At 38.3% G+C, this 20,414-nt stretch overlaps 1 protein-coding gene across 1 annotated transcript in view; it reads left to right on the top strand.

The window, feature by feature from the left end:
* myo9b (myosin IXb) overlaps positions 1-20,168 on the top strand; it is a 31,535-nt gene extending 11,367 nt beyond the window's left edge. The window contains exons 8-42 of the mRNA XM_056743855.1: positions 319-408; positions 546-662; positions 1,008-1,142; positions 1,233-1,354; positions 2,564-2,705; positions 2,807-3,002; positions 3,081-3,156; positions 3,543-3,635; positions 3,850-3,957; positions 4,143-4,182; positions 5,151-5,273; positions 5,899-5,979; positions 6,067-6,177; positions 6,855-6,977; positions 7,064-7,213; positions 8,226-8,350; positions 8,441-8,899; positions 9,533-9,620; positions 9,787-9,963; positions 11,776-11,855; positions 12,043-12,134; positions 12,251-12,435; positions 12,588-12,695; positions 12,953-13,126; positions 13,458-13,505; positions 13,591-13,702; positions 13,781-13,854; positions 14,460-14,652; positions 16,114-16,242; positions 16,445-16,550; positions 16,642-16,773; positions 17,484-17,607; positions 17,778-17,872; positions 18,002-18,126; positions 18,886-20,168. Of these exons, the coding sequence (XP_056599833.1) occupies positions 319-408; positions 546-662; positions 1,008-1,142; positions 1,233-1,354; positions 2,564-2,705; positions 2,807-3,002; positions 3,081-3,156; positions 3,543-3,635; positions 3,850-3,957; positions 4,143-4,182; positions 5,151-5,273; positions 5,899-5,979; positions 6,067-6,177; positions 6,855-6,977; positions 7,064-7,213; positions 8,226-8,350; positions 8,441-8,899; positions 9,533-9,620; positions 9,787-9,963; positions 11,776-11,855; positions 12,043-12,134; positions 12,251-12,435; positions 12,588-12,695; positions 12,953-13,126; positions 13,458-13,505; positions 13,591-13,702; positions 13,781-13,854; positions 14,460-14,652; positions 16,114-16,242; positions 16,445-16,550; positions 16,642-16,773; positions 17,484-17,607; positions 17,778-17,872; positions 18,002-18,126; positions 18,886-19,136 (4,584 nt within the window). The 3' untranslated portion in view covers positions 19,137-20,168. The remainder of the gene's footprint in view (positions 1-318; positions 409-545; positions 663-1,007; positions 1,143-1,232; positions 1,355-2,563; positions 2,706-2,806; positions 3,003-3,080; positions 3,157-3,542; positions 3,636-3,849; positions 3,958-4,142; positions 4,183-5,150; positions 5,274-5,898; positions 5,980-6,066; positions 6,178-6,854; positions 6,978-7,063; positions 7,214-8,225; positions 8,351-8,440; positions 8,900-9,532; positions 9,621-9,786; positions 9,964-11,775; positions 11,856-12,042; positions 12,135-12,250; positions 12,436-12,587; positions 12,696-12,952; positions 13,127-13,457; positions 13,506-13,590; positions 13,703-13,780; positions 13,855-14,459; positions 14,653-16,113; positions 16,243-16,444; positions 16,551-16,641; positions 16,774-17,483; positions 17,608-17,777; positions 17,873-18,001; positions 18,127-18,885) is intronic.
* The last annotated feature ends 246 nt before the right edge of the window (positions 20,169-20,414 follow it).

The following is a 20,414-nucleotide window of genomic DNA, read 5'->3' on the forward strand; positions in this document are numbered from 1 at the left end:
TATGCACTGTACTGTACACAGATATATATTATGTAAACACAAATTTATATTCTGGACGCGATTAATCGCAACTAATCGTTTGACAGCCCTAGTTAAAATACATTATCCGTTCTAAGCTTTATAATCAAGTGGTTCAGAAATAATATGTTTCACCTTAAAGTAACCTAACATCAGTGAACTTTAACACTTAAGTACAATACTCTAAACATTTTGCATTATAAACTAAGCAATTTCAAGCATTAACCAATCTGAAGTTTATCAGAACCACGTCAAATTTTTAATAACATTTTTTAAATGCATTTCAAAATGAATTTACAGGTTAAAGCGGAGCTGCTTGTGAATGCACTGACTAAAAGAAAAGCGATGACAGCTAATGACATGCTGATCCTGCCATACAGCCTCAGTGAGGTGCGTTTGCATATCTTTCTGGTGCCAAATTGTGCTATTCATTTATTTGCATTTCTGACGCAATGTGTGAACGGCACCTCTAAACATGTTGCGTGTCTATCCACGCCATTTCTCAATTTTTATGCTCTTGTTTTTAGGCTATCACTGCCAGAGACTCGATGGCCAAGTCTCTGTACAGTGCTCTGTTTGACTGGATTCTCCTGCGAATCAATCACGCTTTACTCAATAAGAGAGACCTGGAGGAGTCTGTGCCGGTACAGAGATCAGAAGTCATAACTCAAAAGAAATACTTGTCAAAAAATTATATGTTCATCCATATCGAACAAAAAATGTAAAGTGGCTCTTTAAAAATCAAAACATTTCCTGGAAAAATGGTTATTTGGAAAAAATGAACTGGAAAATACCAGTGGACTATCAATCTAATGACAGTTCTGCTGAAGGAAGTGCTTCTCACTTTCAAGAAGATATTTTATTTTAAAGCAAGACGAGGGTGCAGATCGACAAGATCTGATTTGCTGTTTTCCACTCATTCAAGGGAGAGATGACAAGCAAGTTGTATGACATCATCAGTTTGTATAAAAGATTTTTCCTTTTCGCAGTGCCTATCCATTGGTGTTCTGGACATATTCGGATTTGAAGATTTCAAGATTAACAGCTTTGAACAGTTCTGCATTAATTATGCTAATGAACAGCTTCAGTATTACTGCAATCATCGTATCTTCACGCTGGAGCAGGTGAGTGTGCAGTGAACGACGTCTCCTCTTAACGGAAACGGGACGTCTTTAGTTTTGCAGACATGAACTCAGACATTCGATCTGTTTTAGGAGGAGTACATGTCGGAGGGCATCACATGGCACACGGTTGACTATCCTGACAACACTTGCTGCATTAGTCTCTTCAGCAAGAAACCCACTGGACTCTTTTTTCTGCTGGATGAGGAAAGCAAGTGAGTTTTATCCCTCACATTTCATGCTGTCTTCATACACACAACTGCTGTGAATCAGGGCTGTCAAATTTTATGCAAAATAAAAGTTTTTGCTTTCATGGTAAATGTTTGTGCAATGTGTATTATAATGATGTGTCTATATAAATATACACGCATGCATGTATTATTTTTAAAGAAAAATTATGCATATATATGTTATGTTTATGTTTATATTCATATTATATTATATTATATTATATTATATTATATTATATTATATTATATTATATTATATTATATTATATTATATTATATTATATTATATTATATTATATTATATTATATTATATTATATTATATTAATTATATTATATTATTATATTCTAATTCATATTGAATTTGTTGAAAATGTTATATATTTTAGGGCTGTCAAGCGATTATTCGCATCTAGAATAACAGTCGGTATTTGCATAAAGTAATTTTGTGTACTGTGCATATTAATTTTGTATTTATAAACACAAACATGTACACAAACATGTACAGTATGTTATAGAAAATGCTAACATTTATTTATATTTGCCAATAATTTAAATATGTAAATGTTTATTAATATTAATAGTATTTTTTTTTCTTAAATAAATGCGTAAGTTTTAAGAAATAAAAAATTAATATGCACAGTACACAGACCTACATTATGTAAACCCAAACTTTTATTCTTGACTCGATTAATCGTGATTAATCGTTTGACAGCCCTAATATATTCCCATTTACATATATACAAATTTTTGAATACATTAATTAACTCACAATAAAGATTAACTTGTAACTTGATTAACTAATTTGATACTTAGTAACTTATGTATTGTAATATTCAATACAAAAATGGTTAAAGTTTGTGAAATCAATTTAAAGCATTATTATAAATATAAAAACTAGACAACCAATAAACATGTTTCACATTCTTTCTGGTAAATGAAAGCTTCACTGTTTTTGTCTCTTTGCTCTCCTCTAGTCTCTTTGTTATCTGACTATACATTACTTTTAAAAGTATTAAAATCATCAACAGTCATAAGCCTTTCCTCGTGCACGTTGGGGAAATCTGTCAGAAAATGAATAGCATCTTGGGAACGATCTGTTTTCATCTGATACCTTGCATGCTATTTAGGATGGATGTGTCTCCTGTAACGCTGCTTCTCCGGTGTCAATATTATATTGTTCTGCCCACTCTAGTTTTCCTCACGCCACCGATAGCACCCTGCTGGAGAAGTTTAAACAGCAGCACCAGCAAAACCAGTCCTTTATGCGAACCACAGTGCATGAACCTGCCTTTGTGATTAAGCATTTTGCTGGAGATGTCAAATATCAAATAAAGGTAACCGTTAAACCCCAGACTAAACTTGACACCCATTTGTGCAAACATTCTGTGTGCAGTTGTGGTGACAAAACAACATTTGAGATGTTTCTGCTTAATAGGATTTCAGGGCGAAGAACACAGACCACATGAGGCCGGATATTGTTGCCTTGCTGAGGAGCAGTGAATGCAGTTACCTGCGGCAGCTGATCGGGACAGATCCTGTGGCCGTGTTCAGATGGGGTATCCTCAGGGCCACTATACGCACCCTGGCCGTTTTTAACGAGGCTGGTCGACGCTGGGCACAGAAACATCCGGGTAATCATTCTAGAGTAACTCCTCTCAGAAGTGGAATTTGACGTGTGACCGCTAATGTTCGTGATTTTTCAATATCAGATCAAATCAGACGCTACAGTAGACGTTCTCTCGGAGAAATGAAAAAACCCAGCACGGTGGTAGACACATTCAAGGCGTAAGTCAACTGGTTCGAGCGTCATTTTAAATGTGATTCAAGGAAGGGATAATTCACGGCTACCTGTGCATTAAAGGGTTTTAATGCCAGACACGGATGCCTCTGCGAAGTGCATTAAAATCCTTTAATGCGCGGCTAGCTGATGATTATCCCGCTTATACCATGGTTATTTGCCAAGTTAAAGCTTTTATTGATGTTTACAGTATCATTTTAGATCAAGCAGTTAAAAATGATGAATATTTTGTCAGTTCATTTTAAATGTAATCAACCTGACTTGAGCTAGCCGTGAGTTAAAGGCTTTTAATGCACACCTTCCAGCCAATCAGAATCCAGTAATCAAACAGACCATGGTATAACTGCTTATAATCGCTTCTCGGTCTGAACAGGCGGATATCCGGGACTGATTTTTCTTTCGATCGGTCTGAAGAGGGTCCACTTGAAGCATTTGAGGACATTTTTGCTTCATTTGAAAATAAGAAGTAAGCTCACCTTGACCGTCGACCCGTAGCCCGTGCCTTCACAATTTGTGTCTTTGGGTTCTTCTTCATTTGATGATTTTGTTGTGTGAATTAACAGTATGAGGTTCTTTTGCCTGTGATTGGGTGTTTGACTAATTTCACTTGTGTTCATCCTAATGTGTGTTGTGTACATTTTCTCGACAAACTTTCTACATTTGGTGTCGGGCTGAATCAGGGAATTGCATGCCAAAGTCATCCACACCATTCAGCAATCTGGTGGTGAAGTTCCTCACAAGATGCGTCTGTCCACAAATTCTTTGAGGAAGTCTCGTCTCTTTTGTCAGTGAGTGAGCCACGTGTTCTGTCATCAGCTTTGTGTGGCTGCATCACTACTTTCTGTTTCATCTTGCGATTGTTGTGTGTCAATGAAAATCTGCTCTTTGTTGTTCCGTCAACGTGTCTTTTTTGTGTTATTCAGACTATTTTCTTCAAAAATCTCCTTCTAACTTTTATCTTACCACTCTTTAGGAAGAACAGGCCAAACAGACACAAACAGCTTATTCCGAAGGTAATATATAAGCATCATTTGTTGTTTCAGAAGTGCGGTGTTGAATATTATAATGCAGAATTGTGTGGCCTGTGGAGGAGACATGTGCCTGGACTTTTGGCCTAGTTGATGGAAAATTATCAAGAGTTCATGATGCCCAGATAGCAGATGTACGTCTGTAAGATGTCTCCTGAAGATCTGTAAACATCTCCTGTGGAAAAACATCCTATAAGCGTTCAAGAAAAAGCTGTTTTACATAGATTCTAAATCATAATCATCTTTCAGACATCTTCTAGATGTTTACATGACCGCTGACACTAAACGTCTCGGAGACGTATTGCAAATGAGCAAACGTCTTGAATACGTCTTGCAGATGTAAATGGAGACATCAAATAGATGTCTCCCGGATGCAGGTGTGCTGTTCGAGATGTGTGGTTGAAAAACTTAAACCCATGATCTTTCCCTGATAGCACGCTCCATCTGGCTTACGTCTATTTGACGTCTGCATTTACATCTGTAAGACATCACCAATGCATAGTTTGCTCATACCCAGTACATCTCGGAGACGTCTGTAATACGCCTGCTTAAGATCTGGAAAACATCTGCATTGTAAAAACACCTGCTAAACATCTCAGAGCGGTTTTACATCCATTCTGAATCATAAACACTTTACAGAGATCTTATAGATACCTATATGATGTCTGACAGCAGACGTCTCGAATATGTTTTCAGATGAGCAAACTATGAATTGCAGATGTCAAATAGACGTAGACCAGATATATATTTGTGCTAGCAGGGTTGTGCTGCAATGCTAATGCCAACAAGCAGTCAGCACACTTTAGACACCTTATAGCAACATTCTGACAACTGCACAGAAAGCCCTTGGGTCATGGCAACACACAGTTGTACAAGCACCTTTCCATATCATTTGTATATTTTGAAACACAAGCCATTGCCCTCATTGTTACTTTTCCTCGCTTTCTGAGCAGAATCTCATCGATTCCCAATCTTTGAAGCTCATCATGGGCCTCACGCAGCACAATCGTGTGACCAGGTCCCTGCTTCATCTGCACATCAAGAAGAAGCCTCCGAGCATCAGCGCTCAGTTCCAGGTTCCATTTTATTTTATTTGTGGGGAATATTAAAGGGCGATCACTTGTTCCATCTCTGTGTGAAAGCCTCCTGTGGTAGTCTGAGCCTCAGACGTGACCATTGGCTACACGTCTGACGCATAAGGCACACTTTTCTGGAAACACTTAAGCAAGTTCGAAGTCCGGAAGTTCCGGAAGAGACGTGCATGTCGTGTTCTTTTACGGTCCGCCTGGAAACAACACGCAGCCGTTGACGCTTGATTGTTAAAAGTATGCGTGGTTCACGACATCAATCATTTTGTTGCTGTGAACTTTTGACAGTTTCGTGAATTTACACCGGTTTGTTACTTCGGGGACATTTCCACGCCTTTAAACATGGCACTGCAAAAAAAAACGAAACGTGATTGGTTGCTTTACCTGTCAGTGAGGCCTCTTGTGCTGGCCTTGGCCAAAGAAAGCGGCGATAAGTTCCAGACCTTCAGTGTGGATGTCTGGCTACACGAGACTACTCCTGTGGTAACTGTAAATGAGATAAAAGGCTTGCAGTGCGTAGGCTGTAGGGAGGTTTTGATACGATTTTAGAGGTTTAATGGACGCTGATGGACAAATCAATGACTCATATGCTTTTATAATTTTTGCTGTCCAGGCATCTCTCAGCAAGCTGCTGGAAACCCTCAGGAAAGCTGAACCTTTCTTTGTTCGCTGCATCAGGTCTAATGCTGATAAGGTATAGCGACGGGGTGTTATCATTTATGTCTTTAGGTTGAGAAACAAGCAAATAATTCAGTTTTTATTTGTTGGTATGTCTTTACAGAAGGAAATACTCTTTGATGATGGACTAGTTCTGCAGCAGGTGAAGTACACAGGAATGTTACAAACGGTTAAGATAAGGAGTTCGGGGTATGGAGCTAAATTCACTTTCAAGGTAATGTCGTATGACTATTTAGTTGTTTAGTTATACATAAAAATATGTTGAAATGAATTGGGATAACACAGTTAATTTAGTATTAAATATTTTACTCTTTGAAATAATAAAAAACAATGAAAAAACTAAATTAATGAAAAAGAATTTGTCTATTTTTATTTTAAGAAAAGTAATAAATAAATAAAATAAACACAACGAGAAAGGATTTTTGTTTGACATTTGAAAAAGTGATAAATAAATAAACACAACTAGTAATGATTTTTGTTTGATTTAAATAAATAAATAAAATAAACACAACAATACCAAGAGCAAGACGCAATCCAACACCCATCAAAAAATGTCTTAAAGAATAATGAACAGAATATAAAACCTTCCTTCAAATCTACATTAAACTCGATTGTGAAATAGATTGCTATGGGCTGTAGGCCAGCAAAAGGCTTGTAATTAATAATAAATGAAACAAACTACATGTTGTTTTTCAAAGGGGTGTAAAATTCTGTAATGTCTATTGAATTCTATTCTTTTATTCAGTGCCAACGACAATACAGTAAAATCCTTTGTTATCAAATATTGATATGCTCTTATCTAAATGAGTTATAGGCTGGACTATGCATGCAAATGCCTTTCATGAGCTGCTTTGAGACATTTAATGGTTTGTCTTTTTTTCATACATGAAGGAGTTCACAGATCAGTTCAGAGTCCTGCTGCCTAAGGAAATGTCAACACCTCAGGAGGACATTGCTATCCTGCTGAGGAAAATGAGATTACCCGACACCAGTTTTCAGATCGGCCAGACCAAGGTTCCTGTTTTATTCACTGACCTGACACTTGTAATCCCAAACTGCGATCCAGTATTCTGTAATCAAGTGTTAATCTGTCTTCACAGGTCTTTTTGAAAGAGGCCGAGAGGCAAAGACTCCAGGAAGCGCTCCATAAGGAAGTGATGCAACGCATTATCATTCTGCAGAGGTGGTTTCGTGCGTGTTTAACAAGGAAGCGTTATTTGCAGGACAGGAAAGGAATTATAACTATACAGGTACAATTAGTTTGCTTTGTCTGCAGTTGGCAAGGGACTTTCCCAGACTCGTATTACATCTTCTAATAAAAGAATAACGGTGTGTTCCAGTTGTAAATGTTATTTGACATTCGAACCTGATTTGTTTTTGTCATTTATCTTTCTTTTAATGTTAGGACATGTCGTGTCTGATAAAAATAATAATCAGTTAAATTATCAAAGGTTCCGCTTAACGCTGCTGTCCTTTTGAAACCTCGGATGTCCTCATTTGCTGTATTTCAGGAAAGGCACTTTTTAGATGATTAGATTCTGTGTTGTCACAGTTGACAAAGCAATTTTTAATACTTTTTATTGGTTACATATTTGCAAAACTCCGTGACAAACTATGGATATTTTAGTTTACTTAAACTAAAACTTATACACATTTCTGCTTATCGAAAAAAAAAAAATTGGCCTGAAAATTATTGGAATAATTTAAACTAAACGAAAAATTGGAGTGTTGCCTGAAATTAGTTGAAAGGCACTACAAGTACAAAAAAACTTTATTAATGTTATCAATATCATAAGTCACCCTTTATGTCAGTCAACATAAAAACTCAAATTTGAAGTAAATTAATTTTATATAGCAACAAAAAAAATAATTATTTTTATGTTGCTATATAAGATTAATTTGTTGTCAGTTTAGCTTTATTAAATAAAAAAAATTCTGTTCACTTTAGTAATTTAATGACTGTGATTGACATAAAGGCTGACTAATAATAACGAATTATGGCAAAAATAAAAATGACTAAATATGGAGATGACAGGTTTCAGATGGACACCAGCATTAAGTTTTGTTTGCTATTTATTTTGCTCTTGTTCATTTAAATACATGACTAAAATGTCTTTTTGGTAAAGCCACTAGGTGTAAATGCAAAATTGTGACAAGAAATTAAATGTAGCTGAATTTTTATGCCAATCGCATGGTTCGGTTGGGAATTCCGGTCTTAGATCATAATGGATCTGAGCTGATTTTTACCCTCTCATCCCTCAGCGATCATGGCGGAGTTTCCGTAACACGACCCGGTTCAAGGCAGCTAATGTCATCCAGACCGCATGGCGAATGTCCCAGCATAGAGCCATCTATCTCCAGAAGAGAGAAAAACTCCAAGGACAGACGTACGTCTAAGTTGTGGTCATCGTTAACACATGAATATGTTTAATACATTCCGCATAAAGCTGTTACTGTAGTCCTGCCATTTATTTCAGATCTGCCACTGAAAAAGGTCGTTCGAACGCAGAGGAACGAACTGAAAAAGAGAAGACGATAGAGCCACATCCAAGTCTCCCGAGAAGTCAGACCAAACCTTTGCCTCCACTGCCAGACCAAACCAGCACACCAAAGACCAGGCCTGATGTCTCCAGACAACCTGCTTCTGTTTGGACAGACCAACCTAACATCAATAGTGAGGACCGCACAGGGCATGTGCGCAAAGACAAGAGTGGCTATAATGAAGGCAAAGCATCTCACGCAGGCCTCCCTCGGCCGGTCTCGCTGCAGCTGAACATGGGCCAGAGCGGGACAGATGAAAATAATGTACAACTCCAGCGCAACACCAGGTTGAAAGAAAAGCCAGAGAAATGGAAGGATAGAACTAGCGAAGCACACTTTGAGAAAATCAGTTCTGAGCTCACACGGCTTCAGAATCGGAGGACAAGAGGATTGCAGTAAGACTTGTGTTTTTCCTTGATTCCCTTTTCGTCCAAACTTTGAAATGTACTTAAAGAATAGCAGTTGTTTTTATATACAAGAAAAACTTATCAAGCGTGGCTCAATTGTCCAAATGCTTTTGGAGCCACATGAATTTTGTTCCCTTAAAGGAGTTGTTAACTTTCAAAATAAATGTTCATGATAATTTATTAACCCCCATGTCATCCAAGATGTTTATGTTTTTGTTTCTTTAGTCAGGAGTTTTTTGATGAAAACATTCCATAGTGAACTTCAATGGACTCCAAACTTCCTGAAGTTCAAAATGACAGTTTCAGTGCAGCTTCAAAAGACTTTAAATGCTACGAGACGATGAATAAAGTTCTTATCTAGCGAAACGATCCGTCATTTTCAAAAAAATATATAATTGTATATGCTTTATAAACACAAATGCTCACCTTGCTCTGTTCTGCGATGTGCGTTCATGACTTAACAAAATCCTGGAATGTTTTCATCAAAAACCTTCATTTCTTTTCCACTAAAGAAACAAAAACATAAACATCTTGGATGACATCGGGGTAAAATATCATGAACATTTATTTTGAAAGTGTACTAGCATTCTATTTTTCGTATTTTTTCTTATTAAATATTAGGAAAGGTGGCATTTCTCAATCCCTGGAAAATATCTACACAAGGAGCTCTTCGGAGTCAGACAGCTCCACCTCATCTTCAAGAACTGAGGTACCGTGTCCAAAACCCACCTCTCGTCTTTTTTACAAAGAGCGCATCTTTGTTGTCCCCAAAATGTGTTATCGTTGAATTGCACAGATGTGTGGTGTCTGTAAATAACTGGATCATCAGGCTCAGGTTACTCTCTTTATCACCCAAAATGGTTCACGTATCGTAGGCAACACTTCGTGTCCATAAGCACATCAAACACAAGCGCAGGTTAGCATCTCCCCGCAGCGGACTGCAGCTGGAGCATCAGGATCAAGATGACCTGGAGTTCTGGAGTTTTCCCTTGCCCCCCATAAGCCCCTCCACTCCTGTCCCGTCCAGTAGCAACATGATGATGAAGCCAGTGGTAAAAGACCGAGCAGGGGCCGTAAGAGCTGCGGTGGGCCTTGCTTATGCACGGAATCAGCTTGGGGTTGATTTCGGATGGTTTCAAAGAGCTTTCTTTGGAAACCGCGCTGATCCTGTTCTTTCTGACTGGAAGCTGGTTTCTGACCTTTTTTGTTTGCTAGTGCTGTACACGGAAACTGTCGCTAGTGATGCTGATGTGTTCTTAATGTTGTAAATGTGGGATGGAGAGGTTTGTAGTTAAGGGTGGATGATCAGCCCAGAAAAACATTTATTCACCCAAATGTCATTTCAAACCTGTATGACTTTCTTTCTTCTGCAGAACTCAAAAGAAGATTTTTAGAAAAATGTTTGTTAACAAATAACATTGGAGAACATTCACTTACGTTGTATGGACACAAAACCACTGAGACATTTATCACAAATATATCTTCTCTTGTGTTCCACAGAAGAAAGAGTTATAAGCAGATTTTGAACGACATAAGCGTGAATGTTTTTTGAGGCGTTGATCCGTATCAGTTTCATGTTTGACTCCATATCTAAAACCACAGCGTGGTATTCATGTCTTTTTAACCGTTCGTATCATTATAGGACCGATTCAGCTGTTTATTTTCACTTTGCTGTGTAACGGATAATAAATCATATTCACATCCTGTTCAATAATAACATGGATTCTTGTTCTGTAATACTCACTAATAATTGGCTCCAGGCTGTGAAGTATCTGTTTTTGTGAGGTTTATTCATTATTTTGTTTTTAAACCAATGATCTCACATTGGTAGATACTGTGGCTGGTAAGAGCTGGAAATCGTTATTTCACTGGAAAATGTCGTTTTTTCAACCTTGGATCATCCAAGATATGATGGTAGTGCTTCTTCTGTAAACAACAGTAAGGGAGATTTTTAGCTGAAACCGTGGTCCTCTGCAAGATATAAAAGTCCTTCAAGAGGCGCAACACAGAATTAATCCCAGCGCCTCCTGACAATATATTGACGTTCTATTAATTAAAATGCTCAACGCTTTTGAAGCCCATATCACCCATAGCCCATTTGGCAACCGCATGGTTATAATGTTGAAAAAAACAATCAATGATTTGCTCTGATAGCGCTGTATAATATTAGGAGTTATGGGGATAAGTTACATTTTGTTTTGCCTGGATCTGCTTTGTAAATATCCAGAGACATGACACGTGCGGGCCACGGTTTCAGCGAATTATCTTATTTACTGCTCTACCTCAGAGAAGATGTCACTTTCATCTTAAGTGACCTGAAAATGTAATGCATCTACAGGAAATTTTCATTTTCCAGTGTACTAATGTTTTATCAACAGCAGGTATTATGGATAAACCACCAAGACCTGTAACTCAGTTTAAGCTTAATATAAGAAAATAAATATCGCAAAAATTTCCTTGTAACCCATTGCAAAAAAGGTCAAGGGATTGTTACGCAGGATGGGAGATCTAATGATGGTGGTGGCACTTATTTGAGAAAATCATAAATGGACCCTCTTCTGTTTTGCAAATTAACTTTTTAAAAACATCTTCATGATCGTGATCATCAGCTAATTAGTTAAATTGTATCTGCTTATGGACAATGGTCTTTTTCCTCTTGATTGGCTGTGGTTGGTTGGTTTATTAATTGCAATGCATGCTGGGAGTGTAGATAACAAACTTGTATATGCTGCTTATGTGACTTAATGTTATGTACAGATTTGATTGGACCGATCAAGATTTGGGTGAAATAAATTTGATCACTTAAAAAGATATTTGATTCTTACTTTTGTTGATATGACTATAACATTATTTGGGTCTTTCAGATTTTGTCACCTGTGGAACGTGATGGGTCAGCGATTAGCCCAAACAAGACACGTCAGACAAGCGAGGAGATACCTCCGAGGTGATCAGTCTAGTTATCAACTTTGTGCATTTTCATAGATTTTGATTTTTCTGCAAAACGATCAAATATCGTTTACATGATCTAAAGATTAATATAAATTTGCCTAAAACAAAAGGCAAATAACTGCTTTTATTTTAAAATTTATATGTGTTTTTCATCATGATGAATTGTCATTTGTGTGCTGCAGGCGGGGATTCCTACAACGTTTTATGAAGCGTCTGACTCCCCTGGATGGAAGTACTACCATGGCAAAAACTCTGGCAGCAAAAGATGAACTAGGTAAATATCACAGAGCCATTTGATCCATTATGTCCTTATATTCCATGTGCAAATCTACAAGGATTGAATTTTGCTCTGAATCGCCTCTCTTTCACTTGTCGTTATTTTTGGGCCAGAAGACAGTGGCTCTCAACCTTATTCCCCTCGTGCCAAAGGCTCAGCAGCCACTGTACCCCGTCGTAATCCCACCATTAAGATCAGCAGAGCCACTCGTGTCCAGGAGAAGTGGAATGCATCACTGGACCGAGAGATCAATGACATTAATGAACTTCGTCACCTAGATGAGTTCTTGGGCAATCAGGTTTGTGTCGATGTTCATATTTCTCCATCTTCCTCTTATTGTGAGCTTTGATGTGCATTTCTAGTTGTGATTCCCTTCGAATCTATTTGATAAAAGTAATGTCAGGATGTAATGTTAAATTATTTGCTCTGTTGTTGTGATGCTGAATCCAGATGAATGATCTAAGCACCAGATCAAAGGAACACTCTGAGACTGAAAAAATCTTCTTGACGGCCACCACAGAGTTCAGAGCAACCATCAAGAGCATGTACTCCAACTCCGTAAGTTGGCCAGCCCTTCTTATCACTGACCTTATAACCAAAGCTGCAAGAGCCAGATTTGACAATCAATGTTTAGTGCACATGTTGGCCTACAATGCAATTTAGTTTCACGTTACCTGATCATTTACATTACCGTCATAATTCTTTGAAGAGCAATGCCTTCAATGGTGCCAGATCTGGTTTTACAAGATCTGGGCTTTGATTTACTAGTATCACATTTTGATATCAAACAACTGTGCGCTTGTTGTGTCCAAAAGAATCCCAGTATTGGTTATAAGACGCTGATGTCAGGCTACCAGATGAAGGTGTCCTATCTGGCTGGGATGAAAAAGGCGTCTGAGGTGCCTCTGGTGGTGAATCTTTTCCAGTCAATGCTGGATGGCTTTATAAGGGGGGAGCTCAAACGTTTAGAGGCCCCTGACACTCTTAAGGTAACTTCTCAAGCTCTTGAGGTCTCTACAGAATCTCAGCAAAATCTAATTCTTGAGATGTAAAGCAAGTAATCTTCAAGCCCATATGAATGTCCATCATTAAAGAGTCAACATTTATAGAATTTGACACATCCCCTAGCCCTGTACCCATTTGTTTATACGATAGCCACATTTTTCTATTAGTCCCAGTTCTGTTTAATAGAAGTAACAAAATTGGATTCAATTTATTGTCATTACACATATAACAAGTACAGTGTAACAAAATACATTCCTTACGATTCCACACAATGGGTTTTGTTTGACATTAATTAAATTTAAACTTTTATTTCAGATTAAGGAAAGAAACAGAAGAAAATCTATTAAAGGCGGTGCAAAATATGTAAGTTGTTTGAATAACATTGCATACATTTATGATATATATTTGTTGCAACTTCAATTGTTCTTTTGCTTTGTCTATCTCTAAGCCCGACAGCCCTTTAAATCACGCACTTAGCACATACCAGGTGACCATCATGCAGTCATGTGACCAGTGCAGCTCATACATATGGGCCATGGAAAAGGGCTTCATGTGCAGCTGTAAGCATCAACCGATCAAACGTTCGGTGCATGGTGCGGAGGATTCAGTCATACTTAAAGCTGTTTTTTCTGTTTCAGTTTGTAAAATGGTGTGTCACAGGAAGTGTATTATCAAGATAACAACACGTTGCACAACTATCTGTGGCAAGAAGGTGAGTACTGCTGCTATACAGTACTGATGTACCTAGTGGTGTTCCTTATTTCCATATCACGTTTACTTTGAAACCTTCTACAGTCGGTCCATAAATGAAAAAAATCGAATAAAAAACATGTACATGAAATGTCTCAGTGGTTTTGTGTCTTCCTATGGAAGTCAATGGGGGGGGGTCAATGTTGTTTGGTTACATACATCCTTCAGGATATCTTGTTTTGTGTTCTGCAGAAGAAAGTCATTCCTCAGATAGTAAGAATCATCTGGGCCGGTGTCTTCTGGCATAATGGAGCAATAGCAGCACGGATCCGTTTTCTTCATCTGGCCAGCCCCGGGCCAACTCTAGAACAGCTCTGGTTTTTCTACACTGTTTCGGTCCAAATGTGGTACAGAGCTGGCCCGGAGCTGGCCCAGTGCTGGTTCATATGACAAAAACAGATCCGGTCCGTTATTGGCTCGTTGTGCCAAAAGAAACCGTCCCAAACCTGATCAGGTTTTGAACTCCAGAATTAGTTCTTACATCTGAGTTCTTTAAAGTAATAGTGTTGCACATTGATGTCAGCTAACAGACACGGTTCATATTTAATGTATGCTTTTGTTCTTCAGAGAGAGGGTGACCAGAGTACTCTTCACTTTGGTGTGGCTTTATGCAGCCTGGTCGACACTGCCAACTCTGTGCCGTATGTCATAGAAAAGATGCTGGTGCACGTCGAAATGAACGGACTGTACACAGAGGGCATCTACCGCAAGTCAGGCTCAGCCTGCCGAGTCAAAGAGCTTCACAAGATACTGGAAAAAGGTAGCTCTTCATGATCAGATATTAGAATATGATGTAACAGCACAGTGGTTGATTGACAGGTGGTAGAAAAATAAGAGACCATTTCATAGACATTTTAAAATTAAATGTTTACAGCTACGTATGTGTTTGTGTTTAGGTAAAATGATTATTGTCGTTTCCTTCTGTGAACGTCTAACAATATTTCAGATAGAAATATTGTTTCTATTTGCATTTACTTTCTGAAAATGAAAACGAGAGACAAGATGCTCTGTATTTTTTTAGACCTTTAATAGTTTATTTTCACTTTTAAGCAATACAGCAGTAATATTTGTAAATGTATTTAGGAAAAGTTCACAATAATTTTTTGGATAACCTTGATTTTTGATCAGTTTTCTTGTCATCTTGACACTGGACTGGAAGTGCTGATGCTGAATGCTGAATGAACATTTGGTCTCTTCATTTTTTCCGCAGCTGTATATCAGACTTCATGCTCCACCACATTATATAAATACACTTTATGAAATGTTTTCCCCCGTTAAACTTATTTACATTATAATCTAGCATTTTCTTTCTTTGTACATTTCTATTAAAAATACTTAAAGTACTAGATTTTTTATGTACAGAAATAATTAAGGTAAAAAATCATCACGTATGTATGAAATTTGGTTACAAATTTTTCCAGAGTAAAAACGTCCATGAGAACTTATAAATACTTGGAAATGTACTTGAGAGTATAAATTCTGACGTACCATCCACCTCTGCTTTTGAAACATGTTTGCTATCTTTTATTATCTCTTTAATGTATAATCATGCATTAATACTATTATGTATATTTTACTTCGGTGTACATTTACTGGTAATTCTAATTATTTAAAGTCCCAGTGAAATAAAAATTACAATGCCTATTTTTTCATGAAATATGCGAGGTTCAGTTAAATAGTTTATCAATGAGGGTCATTTTCTTTTTAAATTCATGTGCCCTTATAAACTTCAGTTAAAATCTGAACATGCGCTTCCTTCCTGTAATGACTATCCATCACCTGGAGATGGTGGTCTAGTGGGTTAAACCACTGAACTGGTAAATCAAAGGTTGCTGGTTCGATCCCAGCAGCCACCACCAGTGTGTCCTTGAGCAAGACACTTTACTCCACGTTGCTCCTGGGGGATTGTCCCTGTAATAAGTGCACTGTAAGTCGCTTTGGATAAAAGCGTCTGCCAAATGACTAGATGATCTCAAATCACGTATGTTAGACGGCTTGGGCGGAGCATCTGTTAACTCCTCCCCTTCAGCTGTCATTCTGCTGCCAGTTCCAGTTCAAAATTCAACAGCTGTTTTTAAACATCCAATCAAATCGCAGAGAAAGTCGAAAGTCATGCCCACTATTTTTCTCCTTCAAAATCCCATTTCACTTAAAACTATCAGAACTTCAAGTTCACGGGCCTGTCCTCTTTGAAGTTGATTTTTGTTGTTGTTTACTTCAGATCCTCAGGCTGTCTCCCTTGAAAACTACCCCATCCACATCATCACCGGTTTGGTCAAGCAGTGGTTACGGGAACTACCTGACCCGCTCATGACATACGGACTCTACAGTGACTTCCTGTATGCTGCTGGTGAGTTAATGGTCATGTGCACTTTTCATGCAATACACTTAAATCCATTTTGGAATTTTTGTTGTTGTGCCATAAACCCTAAAGCTCTTCATATACCCAACCTTTTTCAATACATAAAAAATACATTAACACAAATTACACACAGCTTTAATGCTATTCATTAATGCTGCATATGTTACAAATACGTTTCTCCTTCCTCCAGATTTGCCAGAACCATCAGAGCGATTACGTGCCATCTACAATCAGCTAGACGAGCTACCTCCCTCAAACTTCTCTACTCTTGAAAGGCTTATTTTTCATCTTGTGAGGTAAGGAACACAAAAGAAGCAACTGGGTATGACTTACTGTCTGAATATACATCTTGCATCGATTGCCTCACCAACTTTTTTTTCTTTTTAGAGTGGCGAAAGAGGGAGCCCACAATCTGATGTCAGCTAGCGCCCTGGCTATTGTGTTTGCGCCCTGCATTTTACGCTGCCCTGATTCTATTGATCCACTCCTCAGCATGAAAGATATCAGCAAGACCACCCTGTGAGAATCATTGCTTTCTTTGTATCCTAATTTAGGACTAGTTTGTTAAACAGTTCTTATGGTGATTTCCAGTAAAGATGAGTATAGAGATGACTTTTATTTCACAAGTATGTAAAAAAAGAACATTGTGGCCGCTGCGTTACACTGGGTTCACACCAAACGCGAATGAAGAGTTTTGCACATTTAAATTACATACAAAGTCAATATAAGACACGTATAGACGTGAAATCAAGGCAGGTGCTGCGAATCTGGTGGTGCGATTGCTGCAAACGCGCTATCTAGTCTTCCGCGAAGGTTGAAAATATCTGTCAGATTGCGTCACTCACATGAAAATAACGAAATTTTCCAGCAAGTAAAAAAGAGCGTGGAACGCGATTGTTCGTGTTTGGTGTAAACCCAGCATTATGCGAATTAAGCAGTTTGCGCAAGTGAATTGCAGACAAAGTCAATACAAAGGCGCGAATAGATGTGAACTCGTGGCAGGCGGTGCGGATGGCGCGAATCAGGTGGCACGATTGCCGCAAACGCTCGTCAATCTCGTCTTCCGCGAAGGTTGAAAATATCTGTCAGATCAGATTGTGCGTCACTCACATGAAAATAAAGAAATTTTCCTGCAAGTTATATAGAGCGTGGAACGCGATTGTTCGCGTTTGATGTAAATACAGCATTAAAGTTCAAATGGAGCTCATTGCCAATGTTTGTGTGTGCAGCTGTGTGGAGATTCTGATTAAAGAGCAAACAAGGCGCTATGACCTGAAGATGGAAGAAATTCAACAGTTGGAAAATGCAGAAGCGATGGCCATCAAACAGCTCAAGCTCAAGAGACAGAACACGGTGAGAGAATCTGGAATTGCAATAAACTGTACTTGTATCAAACGAGAAACCGTTAGGAAACAGATTATGGAAGCTTTTTGGTCGATAAGTGTTTTGGCTATCTAAAATGCTCAAAAAAAGTGTGTGCCATTATGTTGCCTCTCATTATACATGATTCCGATTTTAAACAGGTGTTTGAGGGACCCAAATCAAATTCAGGTGGCTCTCCAACAGACAGGGATGAGCTGTTCCTGCTCGAGCGGATCAGGTCTATTAAGGAGGACAAGTGAGTTGACAAAGGCATATTATTCGTCTCTCCATTGCTAGCATTATATATAATATAAGTTGTGTGTGTTAAAATTGCTAAGTGGTGACCACGTTGTTCAGTTTAAATCTCATACTGTTTGCTGTTCAGGAATATTTTGGCCATTAGACTACCTGAGCTCATCCAGGAGAGCTCTGATGTCGAAAACTTCGACTCGGAGTTGTTCGACAGTGCGGAGAGTCTTTTCCCGGAAAATGCGAGTTTGGACTCTGAAGGTCAGTACTGAGAACATGCAGGTCTTGCATGCTGTGCATCAGAAGGCTTGGAGTTACTGGTCTTGTGGTGAGCTAGAGATAGTTGCCATCTCTCTACCCATAGGCTTGCTGTGCTGCTTTTATATTCAATTTTTGAATATTAATCAAGCGTATTGTGTCAGTTCTGGTAGGTCACTTGAGCCAAGCTAGCTGATCCTCATCTACCTACAGAAATAGGATGCTATGGAAATAGGATACACAGCTTCCGTTTAAAATTAATTTCTCTAACAGGAGCTAATCGCTTTGCTCAGGAGCAAATTACCCTCCTCCATCCCCAGCTCCACTTCACATTTTCAATCAGGATTCAACTTTTGTTATTTCTTTTTACGCTTAAATGTCATTAAGAACTAATGACTTGTGTTGTTTTGTTCTAAGGCCCAATTCACATTTTGCATGTTTTTCGCATTTTTTTAGGTGCGCTGGAGGTGCATCGAGATGGAATAGTTAAACTTTTCGGAGTGTCACGCGTGCACCGCCGGTCATTTGAAGAGAGAAAGAGCGCGGCTCGTGTTTTCCGCAAAGTTTTAGATGCAAAATGTGAATCGGCCCTTAGGGTGGTTGTCGCTACACTTTTTTTTGCCCAGAACAGAACCATACCGCCAATCTTAACTAAATGCTAGTTGTCAATCATTTTTGAGGAACGTGACCTTGCCAGAACTATATTTTGATCTTTATTTCTTATGTCTTGTTTCAACGGCTAATCCAGTGCATCTGTTTCAGTGAGCACTGCTTTGAAGACCTCCAGGTCAGAAGAACCCCCTCAACCTCCCGATCCAAGACGTCATCCCGAAACAGAAAATAGAAAACCCACTGGGAACCGGAACCAAAACCAGTCTGCATCGCGTCGAGACGGAGTCCAGTCCATGTGTGTCATCCCAAAATCCCTCGCCTCCTCCTCCTCTCCAAGCAGTCAGGGCAAAAGACGGTTGTCTGACCTTGACATTCCTTTTATAGATGAGGAGGACGCTTGAGAAACACCAGAAGGAACACATTCCACAATTGTCTCTTCTGTTGCCGTTCAAGGGGAATTATCCCTTTTGGATCATATCAACACTCAGTTTGTTTTGAGTAATAAATCAAATGATGGATTAAATCGGTTATGTCTAAGATCTGCTGTTTTCCTTTTCTGTTTATAAAAATACTTTTGTAAAATAACATTAAAGCCAATTTTTTACTTGTGTTGCGTATTATGTTGTGTTAGGATTATTTAAAATATTTGTCTAACCATGACAACATTTGGAGGAGGGCGTTTACTTGCATGCGTTTGTCTCTGTCTGGTGCAACTTTTTAAAGCCAATATGCAATGCTTTAGACCTGTAATAGTATCTCATGCAGCATTAAAAAATAAACGTAACCCTTTATTAATTGAGAAATCGTACACGCATGCATAAGCTTACTATCACAGGCATCATTACCTTCATATTGTTTTTTGTGAAATTCCTGTATAGTAAATGCAATGTTAAAAAAAGATGTCTTTATCCCCTATATAATGTGTAAATATCAATGTCTATATTCTACTGAAGATTTTTTTAAAGGAATAGGAGGCTATAATGTATGTAATTGCATGGTTTTTTTAAGTATACTGTGAAGCTGCTGCCATATGTCACGTCCTTCTTACACATGTGTACACCATTTCCTTAAATACAGTTCTTGTTTTCTAGGATTATTTGTATCAGTGTCCATTAAGTTTTATCTTATCAAGCGTTTAAGATAACACAATGCCAAGCTCTATATACAAGGTCAACTTTATAATTTTCAAGAGATGCATGTTGGTGTCATAAAAATGATTGACACCATAAAGCCAGTTTATGGCCAGAGTTGGCTACGTCAGGTGTTTTAAAATTACCTGGCGTTGTAATACTACAAACTGTTAACATACAATTTTGTCTTCTCTGTACATCTTCACTGCAAAACATGTTTTATTATCCCTTAAAATCATAAATGTTTATTTTTTGCTGTTGTCACATATATAAAACGTCCAATATAAACCTCCTCAAAATGTGTTTGTGAATTCCTGTCGTTCATTTGATCGTGTTCATTTATTCGTCTTTTAACATCTATTAAACAGTCTTCTCTTGGACAACAACAAAAACACAACACCCGTCAGCAGTTTGAGGGGATTCCTTATATGTTTGTGTACCCTATTATGGTAATGAGCATTCTTACGGATGCCGCAATCAGCCAATCAAATCACGAGGCGGGCCGCTCCCTCGTGACATAGACAAATCAATCGCCTGTTGTGTGCAAGG

Source organism: Triplophysa dalaica, chromosome 3 (assembly GCF_015846415.1).
Source record: "Triplophysa dalaica isolate WHDGS20190420 chromosome 3, ASM1584641v1, whole genome shotgun sequence".
Lineage (NCBI taxonomy): Eukaryota > Metazoa > Chordata > Actinopteri > Cypriniformes > Nemacheilidae > Triplophysa > Triplophysa dalaica.